General features: G+C 35.4%; 2 protein-coding genes across 3 annotated transcripts in view; one reads left to right on the top strand and one right to left on the bottom strand.

The window, feature by feature from the left end:
• Nucleotides 1-3,518: 3,518 nt before the first annotated feature.
• LOC138319167 (membrane progestin receptor beta-like) lies at nt 3,519-9,019 on the bottom strand. Its single transcript, XM_069262109.1, has 2 exons — nt 8,879-9,019; nt 3,519-5,850 (listed from the first exon to the last, which is right to left on the bottom strand). Exon 2 carries the CDS (start codon nt 5,831-5,833, stop codon nt 4,826-4,828), a length of 1,008 nt encoding a protein of 335 aa, XP_069118210.1. The 5' UTR covers nt 5,834-5,850; nt 8,879-9,019; the 3' UTR covers nt 3,519-4,825.
• A 3,484-nt stretch (nt 9,020-12,503) lies between these two features.
• The window catches only part of LOC138319166 (protein mesh-like), a 33,574-nt gene continuing 25,007 nt past the window's right edge, over nt 12,504-21,070 (top strand). Inside the window, exons 1-5 of one of the 2 annotated variants that reach the window (XM_069262108.1) lie at nt 12,504-13,250; nt 15,558-15,851; nt 16,749-16,886; nt 17,985-18,147; nt 18,509-18,766. In XM_069262108.1, the coding sequence (XP_069118209.1) occupies nt 13,044-13,250; nt 15,558-15,851; nt 16,749-16,886; nt 17,985-18,147; nt 18,509-18,766 (1,060 nt within the window). In that variant the 5' untranslated portion in view covers nt 12,504-13,043. The remainder of the gene's footprint in view (nt 13,251-15,557; nt 15,852-16,748; nt 16,887-17,984; nt 18,148-18,508; nt 18,767-21,070) is intronic. The other variant, XM_069262107.1, reaches the window with a different exon arrangement.

Here is a 21,070-nt window from a genome sequence, read left to right on the forward strand (position 1 = left end):
CTGGTGATGTATGATAAACAACCATGTCATCAGGTGTGTCTGGTGATGTATGATAAACAACCATGTCATCAGGTGTGTCTGGTGATGTATGATAAACAACTATGTCATCAGGTGTTTGGTGATGTATGATAAACAACTATGTCATCAGGTGTGTCTGGTGATGTATGATAAACAACTATGTCATCAGGTGTGTCTGGTGATGTATGATAAACAACTATGTCATCAGGTGTGTCTGGTGATGTATGATAAACAACCATGTCATCAGGTGTGTCTGGTGATGTATGATAAACAACCATGTCATCAGGTGTGTCTGGTGATGTATGATAAACAACCATGTCATCAGGTGTGTCTGGTGATGTATGATAAACAACATGTCATCAGGTGTGTCTGGTGATGTATGATAAACAACTATGTCATCAGGTGTGTCTGGTGATGTATGATAAACAACTATGTCATCAGGTGTGTCTGGTGATGTATGATAAACAACCATGTCATCAGGTGTGTCTGGTGATGTATGATAAACAACTATGTCATCAGGTGTGTCTGGTGATGTATGATAAACCATGTCATCAGGTGTGTCTGGTGATGTATGATAAACAACTATGTCATCAGGTGTGTCTGGTGATGTATGATAAACAACCATGTCATCAGGTGTGTCTGGTGATGTATGATAAACAACTATGTCATCAGGTGTGTCTGGTGATGTATGATAAACAACCATGTCATCAGGTGTGTCTGGTGATGTATGATAAACAACCATGTCATCAGGTGTGTCTGGTGATGTATGATAAACAACCATGTCATCAGGTGTGTCTGGTGATGTATGATAAACAACCATGTCATCAGGTGTGTCTGGTGATGTATGATAAACAACCATGTCATCATCAGGTGTGTCTGGTGATGTATGATAAACAACTATGTCATCAGGTGTGTCTGGTGATGTATGATAAACAACCATGTCATCAGGTGTGTCTGGTGATGTATGATAAACAACCATGTCATCAGGTGTGTCTGGTGATGTATGATAAACAACCATGTCATCAGGTGTGTCTGGTGATGTATGATAAACAACCATGTCATCAGGTGTGTCTGGTGATGTATGATAAACAACCATGTCATCAGGTGTGTCTGGTGATGTATGATAAACAACCATGTCATCAGGTGTGTCTGGTGATGTATGATAAACAACCATGTCATCAGGTGTGTCTGGTGATGTATGATAAACAACCATGTCATCAGGTGTGTCTGGTGATGTATGATAAACAACCATGTCATCAGGTGTGTCTGGTGATGTATGATAAACAACCATGTCATCAGGTGTGTCTGGTGATGTATGATAAACAACCATGTCATCAGGTGTGTCTGGTGATGTATGATAAACAACCATGTCATCAGGTGTGTCTGGTGATGTATGATAAAAAACCATGTCATCAGGTGTGTCTGGTGATGTATGATAAACAACCATGTCATCAGGTGTGTCTGGTGATGTATGATAAACAACCATGTCATCAGGTGTGTCTGGTGATGTATGATAAACAACCATGTCATCAGGTGTGTCTGGTGATGTATGATAAACAACCATGTCATCAGGTGTGTCTGGTGATGTATGATAAACAACCATGTCATCAGGTGTGTCCTGGTGATGTATGATAAACAACCATGTCATCAGGTGTGTCTGGTGATGTATGATAAACAACCATGTCATCAGGTGTGTCTGGTGATGTATGATAAACAACCATGTCATCAGGTGTGTCTGGTGATGTATGATAAACAACCATGTCATCAGGTGTGTCTGGTGATGTATGATAAAAACCATGTCATCAGGTGTGTCCGGTGATGTATGATAAACAACCATGTCATCAGGTGTGTCTGGTGATGTATGATAAACAACCATGTCATCAGGTGTGTCTGGTGATGTATGATAAACAACTATGTCATCAGGTGTGTCTGGTGATGTATGATAAACAACTATGTCATCAGGTGTGTCTGGTGATGTATGATAAACAACCATGTCATCAGGTGTGTCTGGTGATGTATGATAAACAACCATGTCATCAGGTGTGTCTGGTGATGTATGATAAACAACTATGTCATCAGGTGTGTCTGGTGATGTATGATAAACAACCATGTCATCAGGTGTGTCTGGTGATGTATGATAAACAACCATGTCATCAGGTGTGTCTGGTGATGTATGATAAACAACCATGTCATCAGGTGTGTCTGGTGATGTATGATAAACAACCATGTCATCAGGTGTGTCTGGTGATGTATGATAAACAACCATGTCATCAGGTGTGTCTGGTGATGTATGATAAACAACCATGTCATCAGGTGTGTCTGGTGATGTATGATAAACAACCATGTCATCAGGTGTGTCTGGTGATGTATGATAAACAACTATGTCATCAGGTGTGTCTGGTGATGTATGATAAACAACATGTCATCAGGTGTGTCTGGTGATGTATGATAAACCATGTCATCAGGTGTGTCTGGTGATGTATGTGTCAAGGTGTGTCTGGTGATGTATGATAAACAACCATGTCATCAGGTGTGTCCGGTGATGTATGATAAACAACCATGTCATCAGGTGTGTCCGGTGATGTATGATAAACAACCATGTCATCAGGTGTGTCTGGTGATGTATGATAAACAACCATGTCATCAGGTGTGTCTGGTGATGTATGATAAACAACTATGTCATCAGGTGTGTCTGGTGATGTATGATAAACCATGTCATTCAGGTGTGTCTGGTGATGTATGATAAACAACCATGTCATCAGGTGTGTCTGGTGATGTATGATAAACAACTATGTCATCAGGTGTGTCTGGTGATGTATGATAAACAACTATGTCATCAGGTGTGTCTGGTGATGTATGATAAACAACTATGCCATCAGGTGTGTCTGGTGATGTATGATAAACAACCATGTCATCAGGTGTGTCTGGTGATGTATGATAAACAACTATGCCATCAGGTGTGTCTGGTGATGTATGATAAACAACTATGTCATCAGGTGTGTCTGGTGATGTATGATAAACAACTATGTCATCAGGTGTGTCTGGTGATGTATGATAAACCATGTCATCAGGTGTGTCTGGTGATGTATGATAAACAACTATGTCATCAGGTGTGTCTGGTGATGTATGATAAACAACCATGTCATCAGGTGTGTCTGGTGATGTATGATAAACAACCATGTCATCAGGTGTGTCTGGTGATGTATGATAAACAACCATGTCATCAGGTGTGTCTGGTGATGTATGATAAACAACTATGTCATCAGGTGTGTCTGGTGATGTATGATAAACAACCATGTCATCAGGTGTGTCTGGTGATGTATGATAAACAACCATGTCATCAGGTGTGTCTGGTGATGTATGATAAACAACCGTGTCATCAGGTGTGTCTGGTGATGTATGATAAACAACTATGTCATCAGGTGTGTCTGGTGATGTATGATAAACAACTATGTCATCAGGTGTGTCTGGTGATGTATGATAAACAACTAACCCGGGCACCAGATATAATAACACTTTAATGTATAATGCTTGATAAACCGCACACCAACGTCTACTACTGGCAGTAACACTTAAGCGTTAATGTAAAATACATTTTTGATTCACTCAAGTACACGTGATACCTGTTAAGTTCATGACTAATCTCTTTATTGTAAGCATTTACATCATTTCTCATCATTGATTATGGCGTTATGTGGGCATCATTGTAAATTATACATAAACAACTTTCAGCATGTTTACTTACATTATACAATACTCGACAATATGTATGACGGTACCTGATACTTTATCCAAGCTTCACCACTGTATCCTCATTAAGCTCTCAAATATACATTCATTTCAATAATACACCAGAAAAATGTCTATATCTACTGGTAAAATCGTGAACACTTTGTACGCAAGTCCAGTGGCAAAAAGGTTTAAATATCAAAAGGTGTGCATGATTTAAAATAGTGCTTCGGAGAAAATGAACCTTAAATCTGTAAAGATCAAAAACCTTGAAATGTAATATTCAAAAAGAGTAATTAATATTACAGTAAAGGGAACAATGTAACATCTGAACACCTGGTATGGTATAACAATAAACAGTAAAACAAATACAGAGACACACTTACAATAGATAATACAGTTGATAATCACTACACAACACCGTACTTGTGTAACATATAACCTTGCTACCTTGTGAAAAGCAGACGACTAAATCCACACTAATATCTGAATTTATTTTCAATAATAATCATTGATTGTAATTAAATGTTTGACATTAGATACTACAGTAAAACAATTTTAAACAGCTTGTTTTCACATGTAGTAAGATTTCGCGTGGGATAAATACCAAACAATAATTGGTTGCAAAATTTTTAAACTACATTGTAATAAAACTTCAAAAATTCAGAAATTCAATTGCTGTGTAAATCAATTATCGGCGAAAATAAGTCGGTTGACAGTATTTTGGCTCTACAGTAAGATGACAGAAAACCCATAATATACTTACATGGTAAGATGTAGCTATCCACTTATATAACTGATAACTAGGTATTAAACAAAAAATAACTTAATACAATGTCTAGGACATACACGTGTAAAACAACCCTATTCCGAGAGAAACTCTCTACCTGTTGACACGGGTAGAGTTCAAAGTTCAAATAACGTCACACGCACCGCTCGTGTTAATTCTAGAGTTTCAAGTGCTCGTAAAATATCACTGTCTTTAACATGACACGATAGGATAATACTGTGCTGTAAATGTTCTTTTATGTTACTCTAAAATAATTTAAATACTGGCTATTCGTTGCTATTGCAACACTTATTTCGCCTTAACCCTCTTAAGGCTGCATGGAATGTATTGTTGAAGAAAACATATACTCCCTATTGAGCAAACTATCAATACAGTAAGTACTGTCAGCATGGAGGATAGGTCGGGCTGCGCGTGACTAGAGACGCCGTTCTGTATGTCTTGATGGACTGCTCGCATTTGTAGGAGCTGTGCGACGGTAGCGCAAACATGGAATATCTGATGACTGTGACCGACAATGTCGAATTTTCCAGGAAAAAATCTCTCTGGAATTTGCGATAAAAAGAAAAATGCCTGAGCACCGAACGCTGGGAATGTAAGAGTTATGTGATCAAAAGAGCGGAGCGAACATTCTGGGTCAGCAAAACACTTACAGTAACGTGGAAAGAAAGGTATGAATATCAGCACTACTTCCACGAGGAGTGCCCCTACTTGAAGTGCTCGCCGTTTTACTACTTGCGGTCCGCCGCTGAAGCAAAGTAGCGCAAAACAGAAAAAGGCATGATTAAACCATGTCATAAAGGCAAGAACATAGAGATAAAATGGCTTCAAAACCATGTACATTTCCTTATCTGAACACGAGTACATTGCCAAAATACCGGTCCCAAAAGCAAACAATACAACTCCTATAAAATCTATCATAAAAACCAAATGATGTACATAAAGATTTTTTGAATGTAACAAATGGGCCAACGAACTCAGTAAATGTGTCAAACTGCTGCATATTCCGAAAGTCAGCATTGGCCACGAGTCTTTGTCTGTCCACCAATCATAGATCAGGAAATATTGCCCTAGAGCGTACCAAATTATAAACATGCCAATCAGATGCGTCCATACATTCAGTGTCTCATTGTGGATTTGAAACAAACTGCCTATGTAGTAACGCCATGGCTGATTGGCCAGTCTGTAGCCAGTAAGGATGCCGTCCTCGCGGTACTTCTCCGGGACTTCCTGTTGATGGGTAAGGTGTCGGACCTGTAGGGAACGTACCCAAGACAGAGCGTTTGTCAGCATCGTCATTGTCAGTCGTCGGTGATCTGCAACGGATGTCAAAGGATTGGGAGTAAAGGTTTGCTAAATTGTTGAATATGCATCAAGTTTACCTTTCACATACTTAATACCAAATATGTCATTTATATTGTGATTGCCAAAGCTTTGCCAAAATATATTTACTATTGGTACACAGGCAAATATATTCGGGTTAAATAATGTCAATTTCATGTGAAGTATACATGAAAATACTGCTATTGAGGTCAATTTCTCAATGATGTCAGGTTATTTTCATGTGAAATACAGGTGAAATTCAGATTTTTTAAGTAGTTGAAACTCAAGCTCTTTTAATCTCAAATTCAGCTAACTTTGAAGTAAAACTAGATCCAACAACTATAAACGGCAATCGGCCAGAATAAGCTTCATTAAGATACGCCATACTCTCCGAATAATGTCTGCAACATTCAAAGCCCCGTCACTTACGACGCATGACTGTGTGAGACCTCTATATCAGTCATTATTAATCAATCACTCAATCAATCTGAATTATCCCCCATTGTGGAGGTATACAATATTATTTAACAATTAAAGGATTGTTAGATTGCATTTATTGGAGATATAAATGCAATCTGGGTTGCAGATAAATAGAATAGCGCCCGTTAGGGCGTTATGAATATTTATCTGCCACCCAGATTGCATTTATATCTCCAATAAATGCAGGAGATATAAATGCAATCTGGGTTGCAGATAAATAGAATAGCGCCCGTTAGGGCGTTTTGAATATTTATCTGCCACCCAGATTGCATTTATATCTCCAATAAATGCAATCTAACAATACTTTAATTGTTATATTTACATTTTACTTTCTAGTTCAAATTAAAACATAATCTAGATGCGAGTGAACAATTGAATTTCCCGTTTCAGCCATTTAACCTCCTCAGCCAAGTTCAATGTGACAAAAAATAGTCCCTATAAAAAATTGAAAAGAAAACAAAATTTCAATGTTTTCCAATAGCTTTTTAGTTAACTTTCAATTATCCAGACATTTAAAAGATTTTTTATAACCAAACTGGTTCATTCAACTACAATGTCAATTTTCCCCGTGCGGACTATCATGGTGTCAATAAACAAGACTCACATCCATTTATAGAGATATTACTACACCAAGTCTACGCTGCATTTATTGGCTCAAAATGCAGATCACGATTATCATTAGAGTAATGGGTGTCGCTGTGGCAAAATGTAAATATAAGACAATGTTAGGTACTGCATGTTAATGTAGGATATCATAGCATTGTCAATTATCACAAAAAGAGAAACATCGCGTGAATGAACGGATTTATTTCAATTCTTGTTTCGATATGAAAGACAATTTGACAACAATTGATTTATAAAGAAATTGGCCATTATATGCATATTTGTTTTTATCTTACAAAATGCCAGAAATGACCAAGTATATCTACATTGTACATTATACATTAATCGAAAATATAAAACATGCACAGTAAATGACCAATCAAATATGGGTCAATTATTCTCAATGCCATCATGCCAAGCTACATCAAACTAGAATCAAATGTAATACTTCGTATTAAATAACATGAAATACTATTATAGTGAATGAACCATATAATAGTTTGTTGTAGAAGCCACATTACAGCTTAAATAGCATAAGCTTATTAACCAACCAAACCAATCCGCTAGCAACAGCTTTATCAGGCGCGTGAGAGGATCAAGTTGATATAGAATTATCCACACCAACATAGATAGCAGTGTATTGTTTATAAAATCCGTATAGGCTCACAACGTTATTACTACTCTCCTTTAACAGATCATTAAAGCTAAATTAATGTAATTTGCAGATTTCTATTGTTCTGTCATATTGTAGAAGTATCCATATATGTGTGTATATCATTAGTGTTCAAGTGTTACTAATGTAATTTGAAATAAATTCTCTTATTGGCGCAAATTTATTCTATTACATGATATTCATATTGGTATATCACATTTTTTAAGTAGCTTAAAATTCTCTTTAATTATTACATGATTTTTTTTTAATCTGATCAGCTGATAATATAATGATATTTTACGTCTAACTAGTGTGTAAAGAAATGAAATATTCTCTCTTTGAGAAGACTAGCGTTTGGCTTTGATTTTATAATAGTATATAAATCTTTATATTGAACAACTAATTGCAGGGCAAATATCTTTGACAGTATCCGCCTTTTTCAGATGTATTCTTCAAATGTTCTATGAGATACATGACTCTATATGTCTCTACAAAAACATCTAAAAAAGGCTAGGGGCTTTTTCATACCACTGTTTGTTCTTTTAAGCGCGACAAAAAGTATATGATGGAGACCAAGACCAATCACTCGGGAATTTGAAACTTTTCTTCGAAAAAACCAAGTTTTTCAATAAATCTATAATGTATTATGATCAATAATTGTATCAATAAATGTATATATATATTGATTATGCATTATTGTTTAAATGAGGACCATTACATGGAACATGAAAAATAAAGTTCAAAAATAGTATCAAAAACAGATTCCACATATGTAATGAGTGTTACTAGAGAAGATTTCTCTCGATCCCCCACTGTAGTTGTGTGAAAAGCATACTGTTACAATGTCTATGCCTGGTGATAATTGAGCGATAAATGAGAAATCGATTTTGGTTGGCCCTGCCAAGTTTTGTAACAGTTTATACAGCTCTATTGGTCCCTTGTTGTGAGATATAGGTGAAGTCTGGCGTAAAATGTTGATAAGGAAGTGCTTTACACTCTGTATGTTGGGAGTCCTCGATAGTAAATAGTCTCCGTATGTAGGTCACTGCATACAAACCCGGGTACCTTTCCGTTGCTTTAATATATGTATCGTTCTACATCTTACATTTCACGAATCGTCTTTTTATACGAGAAGCTATTATTTATTATATTAGAGACATACACGTATATGTGTATGTTTACTGACATCTTGAATAGTATATCGACTCGTTTCATTCTGAAATGCATAAATACGCATTTAAGATCATGCAGAGCAGACGACGAGTTGTTTTACTTGATAAACTTACCTGTGTTTCTAGTTCATCAGACAATGGCGTGTACAGCCTAATAAACATACAAACTGACGACGAAAGACGCTCCTATCTCCACTTTGTTTGGTGGTGTCGTCTGCTTAAGTACCATCCTAGTCTGCCGCTCTTGGAGAGGATGGGGGCTGGTATCGATTGTGGGGAGTCAATCCTGTAAAAGATGGCCAACTGTGCAAGAAAAATGGAAGCGCCAAACATTTAGCAGCTCTTTCAGTGAAATGTGCGCACGCATATGTGTTTACATGTGTAGAACCCAGCTGTCAGACTATGTTTTTCACCTGAATATATAGGAGATATATGTCAGTAAAGCTTTTCTCGCTTCACTGGTCGTTAACGATCAATAATATGTACGTATATACCCTATAGCTATTCAATTACTGTCAACGTTAATCTTTTTCTCACACCGTCTCCTATAACAAGTTAAACAGAATATGTATACAAGGACGGAAATCGACATTTTATATTCGGACGGATGTTAACAACGCATTCATTTTTCGTTACTAATCATCAGTCTAGCACAAACCTGTTTTTATACAAATATTACGGATGCAAACCGTGACTAAGTTGTCTCACATCTCGCATATCAAACTAACCGTGCCTTTAACAAAATGCAACACTATTATAATCAGTAATTATGGTCAAGCAGGTTTTGTGTATGTTAATACACACCTTTCTATTAATTTAATGCATTTGTATAGCATTATATGAAACTTATATACCTAGAGTAATATGCATGCGATTCCTGTCGTTATAGACACCACGGGGCAAAGCTAGATCCGTTAACGTTGTTTTCCACGCTCTATTTCCCTGTTTATCCGATTTGATAGGAAAATATTTGTCGGATTTAATTTAATCTATAGCCAGCTTCCATTTAACACACCCTTAAAACAGTATCGACATGGTGTTCAAAACTAACATATGATCAAATGATTCAGAACACCATTCAGACTTTTTTTTCTGGGTCCGTGACAATTTCAGATATCAAACGCCGAGAAGTGAAATATGAACATTCCATTGCTTCATCAGTGAAGGAAAATTCATCAGTGAAGGAAAAGAAGTATTTTACAGTTCTGACAAAAAGACGTAACGTTATATATAGTTTGTAAGTTCGGTTGAGACATTGACTTAATATAGCATTTTATCAACGACGTACTGTCTTGAAATGTTTACTGTCTTGAAATGTTTACTGTCTTAAAATGTTTACTAAATGTGGTTTTGTAATGAATTTCTTAGATGCCATACACTAGCAACACATGAATAAGGACAAAATACTAAATGATACACGAGTTTGAGTGTCATTTTAGATACACCATGTCACTATATATATTTATTCCGTGTACACAAGATATGCCCTATGATGTAGCTATAGGTAGAGATAACAAAAATAGATATAATTTACTTCAGTAAATGTTATACATTTTATAAAAATCTGTGTGATCTGTTGGTGGAACTGTCAACATTGATAAACGTTAATTCTATGTATAGCAGGCAAATGGAAGTTTTCTGTATCTTTGTTAAAGATTCAGATAGCAAAATTTTCCCATAATTAAATGGTTAAAAAAGACATCACATACATGTATTATACTGTTCTCTCTTGATCTGATCAAGTTAAATAGAAGCGAATAATATTATGTTACTTTTATACTGTATTAGCGACATTTATATACAAGGGTTGTTGTGCAGTCTCCGTGATATAAAATATTTACACTGTTTGCACATGTATAACAATGCTGCGGGATAAAGTTGGCAGCCTCGTTAATTCAATGTGAATGTCATATGAACTATCGCATTGTGTACTAGTTATTAATAATTAAAATGATTTCATTTATCTCGACAAACAACGTTTAAGTTCAAGTTCTAAGAAATGTTGACCAAGTAATTAAGTTCTTTTTTTTTTTTTTTTTTTTTTTTTGCTCAATATACAGACTTTTGCGAACTACATCAATACTGAACCTAATTTATAAACTGAAGTCAATCAAGTAACAAAATAATACATTTAATTTATCAATTACAAACGACAAATTAGTTTATTAGCTATAGTTGCCTAGTAGAGTTTTGTTTTTAATTTGATTTCTCTCTCATTACTAGTTCTCAGGAAAGGAAAAACATTTTCAAACTGATTCTGAATTGATAGGGTTTTTTTACTTATTTTGAGCCATGCGTACAAATGATACAATTTTACTCCATTTCTCGGCTAAAATAAAACTGAATAGCATTATTTATTTAGGACATGTGATTCGATGTTAGTATAAGGCAGTTTGATTATATATACACAATTGTTTTCATCAATGGGAAACTGAAAATTACTGTTCATATTTATGTAAATTACCTTCTTATCATCTTTAGATAGTCTTGGTTTTCCTTGGCTTTCGTTGTAAATGATCTTTTAGAAATTCATACACCAAACTGTTTTGTGGGAATTTATTTGTAGGGCAATTTAGTGTTTGGATTTAATTTTCCCTAGAATTGTGTTATTACCGGGGTAATCGTTATTTATGTTCACATTTCGTGGTGTTCTGCAAGTATCGTCAACCTTCAAAATCACTCAAACAAAGGAATACTTTGTCATCAACCTGCAAAGCCACTCAAACAAAGGACTACTTTGTCAACAACCTCAAAAACCACTTAAACAAAGGACTTCTGTTTCATCAACGTGCAAAACCACTCAAACAAAGGACTTCTTTCTCAACAACCTTCAAAACCTTTCGAACAAAGGACTTCTTTCTCAACAACCTTCAAAACCACTCAAACAAAGGACTTTTTTGTCATCCACTTGCAAAACCGCCCAAACAAAGGACGTCTGTGTCATTAACCATCAAAACCGCCCAAACAAAGAACTACTTTGTCAACATCCTGCAAAACCGCCCAAACAAAGGACTTCTGTTTCATCAACCTTCAAAACCTTTTGAACAAAGGACTACTTTGTCAATAACATGCAAAACCACTCAAACAAAGGACTACTTTGTCAACAACCTCAAAAACTACTCAAACAAAGGACTTTTTTGTCATCAACTTTCAAAACCACTCGAACAAAGGACTTCTGTGACATCAACTTGCAAAATCACTCAAACAAAGGACTTCTTTCTCATCAACCTTCAAAACCACTCAAACAAAGGATTTTTTGGCATCAACTTTCAAAACCACTCAAACAAAGGACTTCTGTGTCATCAACTTGCAAAATCACTCAAACAAAGGACTTCTTTCTCATCAACTTTCAAAACCACTCAAACAAAGGACTTCTTTCTCATCAACCTTAAAAATCACTCAAACAAAGGACTTTCTCATCAACCTTCAAAACCACTCAAACAAAGGACTTCTGTGTCATCAATCTACAAAACCACTCAAACAAAGGAATATTTTGTCAACAACCTGCAAAACCACTTAAACAAAGGACTCTCTGTCAACCTGCAAAACCACTTAAACAAAGGACTCTCTGTCATGTTATGTCATGTACTGTATTTATCTTACACCGATATGAACATCACTGTCATGTTATGTCTTGTACTATATTTAACTTACATTCAAATGAACATCACTTTGTTCTTAATTCAAATTAAATACACCCAATACTATTTCATTCATTGTTTCGGGTACAAAGTTTTCTGTATGTTCATAGCTTGACTATTTTCAACTGATTACAAAAATCAAGTATACTAAAAATACATTTTGTTCTGAACCTGTGACATTAATTTTTCTTTGCAAATTGAATTGCATAGACACTTGTCTCTTGCAAGTATGTTTTGTGATATGACGAGAAAATTCATTAAACATATGATTACATCATCACCATTAATCCCGTCGATTCTTTATCGCTATTTTCCTCATAACGGTTTGGAGATATTAAAACCACTTTAATAATGGTAATGTAATACAAAATCTGTGATATTATATCATTGTATTGTGTTGAAGATAAATAGGTATATCGGGGAATTACCTCCTGCTTTTTGTGATATGTATGACGCTTCACCTATCTATAAAGCAGGCGATAAAGGGAGCTCGATGATAAATATCAATTGTGTGTTTATCTTCTTGGTGAAAGCACATGCCATTTCATACCTTATCTAGATATACGTCTTGACTAATTATGCTTCAATTTATCTAAGTAAACAAAAGTTATCATTTAAAAAGTTATCAGTTAGTTGTCATGCGTTTCACAATGGAGGGAGTGAACGTTTTTCTCTTGTCTTCTTTTGTTTTACACAGCACAAGCTGTATTCCTGTGTCGGAGTTTTACCCTTTTGGTGCCGCCGAGCATGACCGAAGTTTTCCCAAGAACGACGATGGAAGTTCGCCAAGAGTCAACATCAGTACCCTCTTCCCCTTCTTTAACAGTCAGCGTGACTCCCTATATGTAAGTAAACGGGGTGTTGTAAGTGTTAATCTCCATAAACGATTTACCAATAGGGACAATTTAATTAACCATATATTGATATTACAGTTACATCGGAAACCAATTGGCTAAACTAAAAGTCTTAAAAACTGATAAAATCTGCTCATGTTCTACCAAACATGATAAAGGTTAGACTGATATATAATATGGTAATGCTTGCCTGTTTGCCAGAATTTTGCCCTTTCCCTATCATAGCATGGTCAGTGATGTAAGGCATGCCCACGTATACTCGGGTATTGTGGTTTGTCGTGAGAGAATATCATCTCTATATTGTTTATAGCATATTTCAACAATAAAAAAAACAAAAGACGAGTACACAGATACATTCGTGGCAGGTTTCAGTTAAGGCTCATTTTGTTTTACAGATAAATTGTATTAACAACCAGGGCCATTTAATGCTACCTCTTAAGGTGGAGGGAAGTCGGAAATCCCGGAAAAACTGAACTTAGGAATACTTATCACTCGGCCAACGCCGAACTGATTTATTCAATGTGGCATGTGTAACCGAAATAATATCATGGGTATATTTTACTATTTGTTTGTTTATTTACAGACTTTATCATCTGCTATCTATATTTAGTGAATGATACATACCTCTACGCATCAAATCACATATTAACAACGCGTTGTTGCATGCCTATATCATTACTTAACACACAATCGTTGAAGAGTGATAACAGTAAATCATGAAGTAGCTACATTGTATAACATCAGTGTAAAATAACGACGACGAGAACCGACGTTAGTCTTTTGAATTTGCTTTAGCGAAATAACTGGAATGAAACGAAATGTTCTCCGTGTATTCTGTGCCGTTCTGATATTTTCTGATAGCACTAAGTTGTCGCCATTATCACGTACTATTGTAGCAGTACTTTATCTCACAAATGTAGGTTGATTAAGGGATGTTTTACCTTCAGGTCAGTGTCGTTATTTGATTTAGTGCAAAACAATGTAGGTATTTACACTGTACATAAACCATTCACCATTGAATACATGTGACAACACATTGTTGCTGTGCAGTTTAGTACAGTTACCTTTAAGGAAAAATGTGTTTTTGAATCCGTATGTGGTCCATTTCTTATCAATATTTTTACAATAAAATGAACCTTGATGTTTTACTAACGTGTGTATAAGAGTATTAACGATCATCTCCACATAGAATTTGCGCCTCGATTCAACAAATGATTGTGTTTAAGTTCCCCCAACGGAGCGGGGAACTTGTTGTGTTTGCTCCGTTTCTTCTTCTTCTTTTTCTTCTTCATGGCCTTCTTCTTCTGGTTCTTCTTTTTCCGCCGCGAATTTGTCCGACCATTTTCTCGAAAACTGTAAGTCGGATCGCCATAAAATTTTGCGAGGTCATTTCTGGTGACCTAAAGATGTGTCAACCGGTTTCATTTTTTTTTTCCGACCAGCATCTAAAATGGCCGTCACAGCCTTTCAAAATTGAAAATTTCATGATATGTTGCATATATAACTAATGGATAATTAACCTTCAAAATACCATCATCATCCCCAACTGAAGTGATAACCTTCCGCCGGAAGAGCCATTTTTGTGGTGGTGAACTAAGGAGTCTCCATTGGCCTCTAGCCATTGTATGTACTCTGGGATAAATCCGCGTTTTATCTTTAGTCGCATACCTATTCAAAAGTCTTTGTGCCAAACGAACTTGAAAATAACGGAATGCACTGTTCCTTGTGAAATATCAACTATTTCGACACTGATGGCCCTTCCAGGACGTTATCCCATATGCATCTGTCAGCCATGTATACATTCAGTGACACTTTCCCGTGAAACATATAAATTTAACGCTACAGAATAATCCAAGATTTATTTTGTTCTTATATCTGCCCGTGTCGGATAGACTAGCCCAGAAATAAACATGTGCATAATACATGTTTGTTACACAGACACCGTGCTAAGCCGAATGCGAGAGTAAAATCATAATGTTTACACCATTGCAAACATACTTTGTAATGTGAAACAAGACAAAACAATATATTCATATGCTAGGCACATGGCATTAGAGATTCCTTGTGGATCACTCCATAAGGTAATACCCCAATTTACCTGACATTGGGACACCTCGAAAGGAATATCCAAACAATACATCCCCTTATATGTAAGAGTCACATCTTTGATAGTATGTTTTTTCCTATTGCTATTTTTCGATTTCCACCTATTGAAAACTACTGTAGGGATCATCACAATCACAGAGTCAGTGATGCACCTGATTAAAAAGTGATAGTATTGACGCATTTTTGTGACAGGTAAACACAAATGGAGCAATATCATTTCAACAAACTTTGAGCCAGTTTACGCCAGCTCCTTTCCCGCTCAATGATCATCGCAGCATCGTGTCACCGTTTTGGGCAGACGTGGACATACGGAATGGCGGTACTGTATGGTATCGTGAGACTACGGATCGCGAGATCTTACTACGGGCAACCAATGAGATCCGTCTATACTATCCAAGTCAGCTTCATTTCTATGCCAGCTGGATATTCATTGCAACATGGGATAACGTTGCGTTTTACGGGGCTTCGAGCATTGGTCGAACCAAGGTATGTTGATATATACTCGTGTATATCCTAATTCCGTGATAATAAGCATATGAAATAATATATTGCAATTATATACTAATAACATTATCGACATTCCATACTTCACGTGTGTTGTCATTAACTATGCCTATTTTTCTAAACAGGAAAGTACCGACATTGTGAGGTTTTTATACAAGTCCAAATAATCCTTGTATGATGACTTGTATTTATATGCTTTAGAAGACCTTTGCTTTTGTGCGCAAGCAAGGGTAGCTCTCCCCAAGATGCAATGTCTTTTTTTCGATAATGCAAGCACAGAAATTTGAAAATTAGTTACATAATATATTATCATGGACCCACCAGAGTGCACTAAGCCCATTTTAGACGTTTTAGAGATCTAGATAAAAAAGAATAAAAATTATACTCTACATGGTACTGTATACGAGAAGGGTGGCAAGCTGTTAGACTCGAAATTTCTAACCCGCCTACCTTTAGCGGCTTCATAAAACGGTTACTACCGTTGGAAAGAGCGATAATTTTCCTTTCAAAATCATCCTACACATCTATACAAAGTGCCGTCATTAAGACGATTTAAGCCCCATTATGACAAACATTACTCCAGATTCTTGAAAATCATATAATTAAAATTCATAGTGTCTGTGTGGCCGATATAAGATGCATGAGCGAGGCTTCGGCTGCAATCTCATTGACCGGCTATAAAAAGTCTCTCTTCTCGGGACGTTTTACATCTATAGATGGATTTCTCCGTTACTATTCAAATGATTCTGGTAGGTCCATGATTATATATTCTGTAACTAATTCTCAGATCCCTGTGAATACAAGTACTTATTTGTATTGTATTTTCCATACAGCAATGGTTTTTATGTTCAATACTGATTTTTTCATGTGTTTTTACAGAGAAATTCGTTCCAGGCTGTTCTCATAACAAATGGACGTCACTCCTTCACAGTATTTAACTATGCCGAAGTCACATGGACTACGGGGACTGCTAGTAACGGAAACGCCAATACAGGGCTAGGAGGAACTCCAGCTCAGGTACTTATATATATAACAAGATGATATATGTTACTTTTCACATTGTCTTGACGACGAGAAACGGTAGGAATCATCAACCCATGAAGGCCATTCAGAACAAGGTTTTAGTGAGTAATATTTACAAGTGGCTATACGTGTTTAAGATTTCAATTGAGTTTTAAATGTGAGTAGCTATAAGCAGAAACATATATGTACATAGAGATTGGAAACTCCTTCTTTGTCTTTGCTGACAGGCAGTGGGACCTCCGGTTTATAGGCATTTTCCCTTGGCTAACTACTTTAACGTGCATTCTTTTAAACATGATATTTTTGCATCAATACAAAGTTAAAACATTATTTCATGGTTTGATATGACCATTTTGTTCCAATTGATGTTATTTTAATATGATTTTTGAAAGCATAAAAATCGGCAATTTCACCTGGTTTTTCGAAAATCAGACATTAAAAACCGGAAGTGCATTTTGTTTTATTAATTTGTAAGTTAAAATATGATTTTTTCTTTCCAAAATTGTACTCAAACCATCTGAAAATTACTGAACTTTTATAATATTTCAAAGTTATTCTGCTGTATTTAACTATTTTGAAGTTTATCCAAAAAAACCTAAGCTTATACAGAGGTACATCTGCCGATCGTAAAATGGCGGAGTTGCCAATCTCTATGTATATATGTTTCTGCTATAAGGATATATGTGTGTAAATGGGTAACTGTAAGCGAAATAGAATGTACTTGCTGTTTTCATTAGGCTTCATTGTTATACCCCTATAAAATAGATTCTATACATATGCATATAAACTCTATTGACAAAAATGCCAATAAATGAACTATTCCGTCGAGCGGTCCAAAGAACTGTTACAATCGACTGTTAAAATTTGCTGATGGACCGGAGTTACGTCACAATTGGGTATAACAAAGCAGTTATCGACTGGGTTCTCGGGCAACATGATTTGTTGGACCCTCACACAAACTGTTGCCCTCGGCCTTCGGCCTTCGGCAACAGTTTGTCTTCGGGTCCAACAAATCATCTGTTGCCCTCAACCCAAGTCAACAACTGAATACTGTTACATTGTAAAGTTAATGTAGTGATTTTGAATACACAGGTTGGTTTTAACGGAGGTGATGGTGTAAATTTCTATGCACTACCGGAATCTCGAACATCAGCCATTGCTAACCTTGCCAGCTTGTCTAACGTGAAAACCAACGGAAAATTTGTATTCCGGATTGATACAGCTCAGATAGAGAAAGGTGGATGCAATACTGGAGGTAAGTAAGAGAAATTCAATTGTTTTTATATTACTGGGATTTTTAGATTGCATAGGTGCATAGGTCTTCAACAAAAATTCTTACATGGGCGGCCCAACATTCAAAAACCTTCGAATTATGGTGCATTCTACTAACTTTTAGTAAGATAACAGTTGTAATGTTTTACTATACAATCAACAATCTGTATACATAGACTAGGTTTGCTGTCAATCAGTATTTCGATGCGTTATTTCGAAGATTTTAAGAATCGTATAAGCGAATTGAATATATAAATATCTATCCAGATCACACGATAATAATAGCATGTGATATATTGGAAATCCCTCCAGCTATATATCGTAAATCAAGGCAATATTTTCAGGAACCCTAGTAGTGTATCCCTTTCACATCACCATGTATGGCAGCCAAGAGATCACAGTATCTGGTCCATGTTTTTCCGCGAACGACATCGTGCAGATTATCTTCCCTAACAACGTCAGCCAGACGTGTGTAAGGAGGTCAGAGTTCAGCGTGGCGTGTCTTACACCGACGTTTTACGCCACTGGGGTCATCGACATTGTGCTCAATGTCACGGCTTCAGACGGACAGACATCTCGATATTCAGGCTTTTGCAAGGCGAGTAAGTGGTGAATTATCATGGTGGTCATTCTAGTATTTCCATCCAAGCAACTTCGTCTTAACTCAATAGGTTTCTTGAAAGAACGATCTTGACCTTCCGACTATTATATGTTTTCAATAATTCCATCAAATTGATTCTCCATGGAATGTCCTTTTTACATTATTACAATGCATTGGTTTTAATTTTACACGGATAAATAAGAGTTCAAACGGAATGTGGCATTACAGCAAAAAATCATGATGTTTACGTCAACAGAGAAGTGAAATATAGATACATATGGTCATACCACGAGGCTATGTTGTGTTCATATCACATTTTACATGCTATTAGTAATTGTAAATGTGTAATATATATTCATGTATATGTACATAAAACATAATTTCAACATTTATAGTACAAACATTCTGTGTTATAACAAATGTTGATAACATGTATGTAACATTTTGTCTGTGAATTTGAATGACTTCACCGCTGAATTCATTTGGATAGTTTTCAATTTTTGCCCAGTTATGGCACATAGAACCTCTTGTTATACTTACCAAGATTTTTGCCGTTCCGTTCTTTTTTTGTATTTACATGGGTACAAAAAGCATTTACATATGATATTCAATATTCATTATTTAAATCGTAATAATCATTTATAAACTTTGAATTTCTCTAATATTGTAAACCAAGTTATTTACACGAGCTGCTAGATATAATGCACTCTCAAGGTGTTCATTGAAAAAAACAAAGTATACTCTCTCTCTGTAGATATATATATATATATATATATAATAATTAGTTATTACGTGTTTTCACATATATATAATCACTCGACTGAATTATATCATACCTGAAAAGGAGCCAAAAAATAGTTGCCGTGTAGACAAAGTGGTTTACTGTACCAGGTATTCCCTATACAATATGATAGTAATTTTCTTGAGTTTTAATTGAACGATTAATGACAAAAAATTGCAACTTGCACCCTTTTATAAAAGCAAAAGAAAAGATTAAGTAAAAAAAGAAGAATAGTAGAAAGAACTGAGAGAAAGAAGAAGTGGCAATGGAATGACAACGCTCATCATTCTCAATGAGATTTATAAAATCATATGTAAAAAGATTAGATACCACTCAAAGATCATGTAAAAAAGCAATGAAAGTATATTAAGAGAAAAAGTTTAAAAAGTGACATTATTCTAAAAAAACTTTTCCATTTTCTCCACTCATTGACAAATTTCATAATATGTGTTTCACCCTTGGTGGTTGCAATGTATTTTTCAGTCATGTACATATCCTTCAAAAGATTTTTTAACGCATTCATTGATAAACCAATTTGGAGACATCTAGCACTATACATATATTGCTTTAGTACTAAAATGACAGCATTATCTGTATACTTTTTACAGTTAGAGAGTCCAAAAATGAAAGATTCCTTATTAAACGTAAACGAAATTTAATCTCATATGGATTCAAAATTTGATAGGAATAACTGAACATTTTCACAGACCCATAATGTATGAACTATAGTCTCAATTTCAGTTTTACATTGATGACAGTAAGGAGTGTCTACAAGGCCTATTTTAAACAGATATGAATTTGTGGTTAAAATATACTGATTAATTCTAAACTGAAGCCACTGCAATTTTGTGCTTCTGGTACTGATAAAAGGAATAACGTATTTTTGTCTCCTATTTTGATTGTCAAAACCAAAAATATCATCCCATTTTTTTCTTCCTGTAGCAACAGTAGTATTCTGGCAAAGTGCCTTATAAAAATCACTTGCTCCTTTTTATTCTTAACAAATATTTCTAAGTTTTTTTGGGATGAATGGGTCATTTAAAATCCTATTGGAAATTTCATCTGATGAGAAAGGTTTTTTAATGGCATTGATTACACCTTGATATGTAAGAAAATCTGTATGCATATTAAATTTCTGATTAAACAAATATAAACGGTAAAACACACCATTTTCACTATTTTTTATCATATCATTCAGGACTACAACACTCTTCTATATTTATACCTTTGATATTCTTATTATTTCTAATTCTAATCTGAAGTATTTCGACACTTAAAATAAATATATAGGGAGCAATAGGTTCATCCTCACGACAGCCTCTTTTGACTTCAAAGAAGTTTGAAAGATTTCCACCTTGATTTATATAAGAAAGTGCATTAGAGTGCAAAATTTTTATCCATTTACAAATATCGGGACCAAAATTAAAAAAAGAGAGAACCCTGTTAATAAATTTTCAACTAACAGAATCAAAAGCCTTTTCAAAATCTATGATTAAAAGCATACCAGGTATATTTACATCTTCT

Source organism: Argopecten irradians, chromosome 3 (genome assembly GCF_041381155.1).
Source record: "Argopecten irradians isolate NY chromosome 3, Ai_NY, whole genome shotgun sequence".
Taxonomy (NCBI): domain Eukaryota; kingdom Metazoa; phylum Mollusca; class Bivalvia; order Pectinida; family Pectinidae; genus Argopecten; species Argopecten irradians.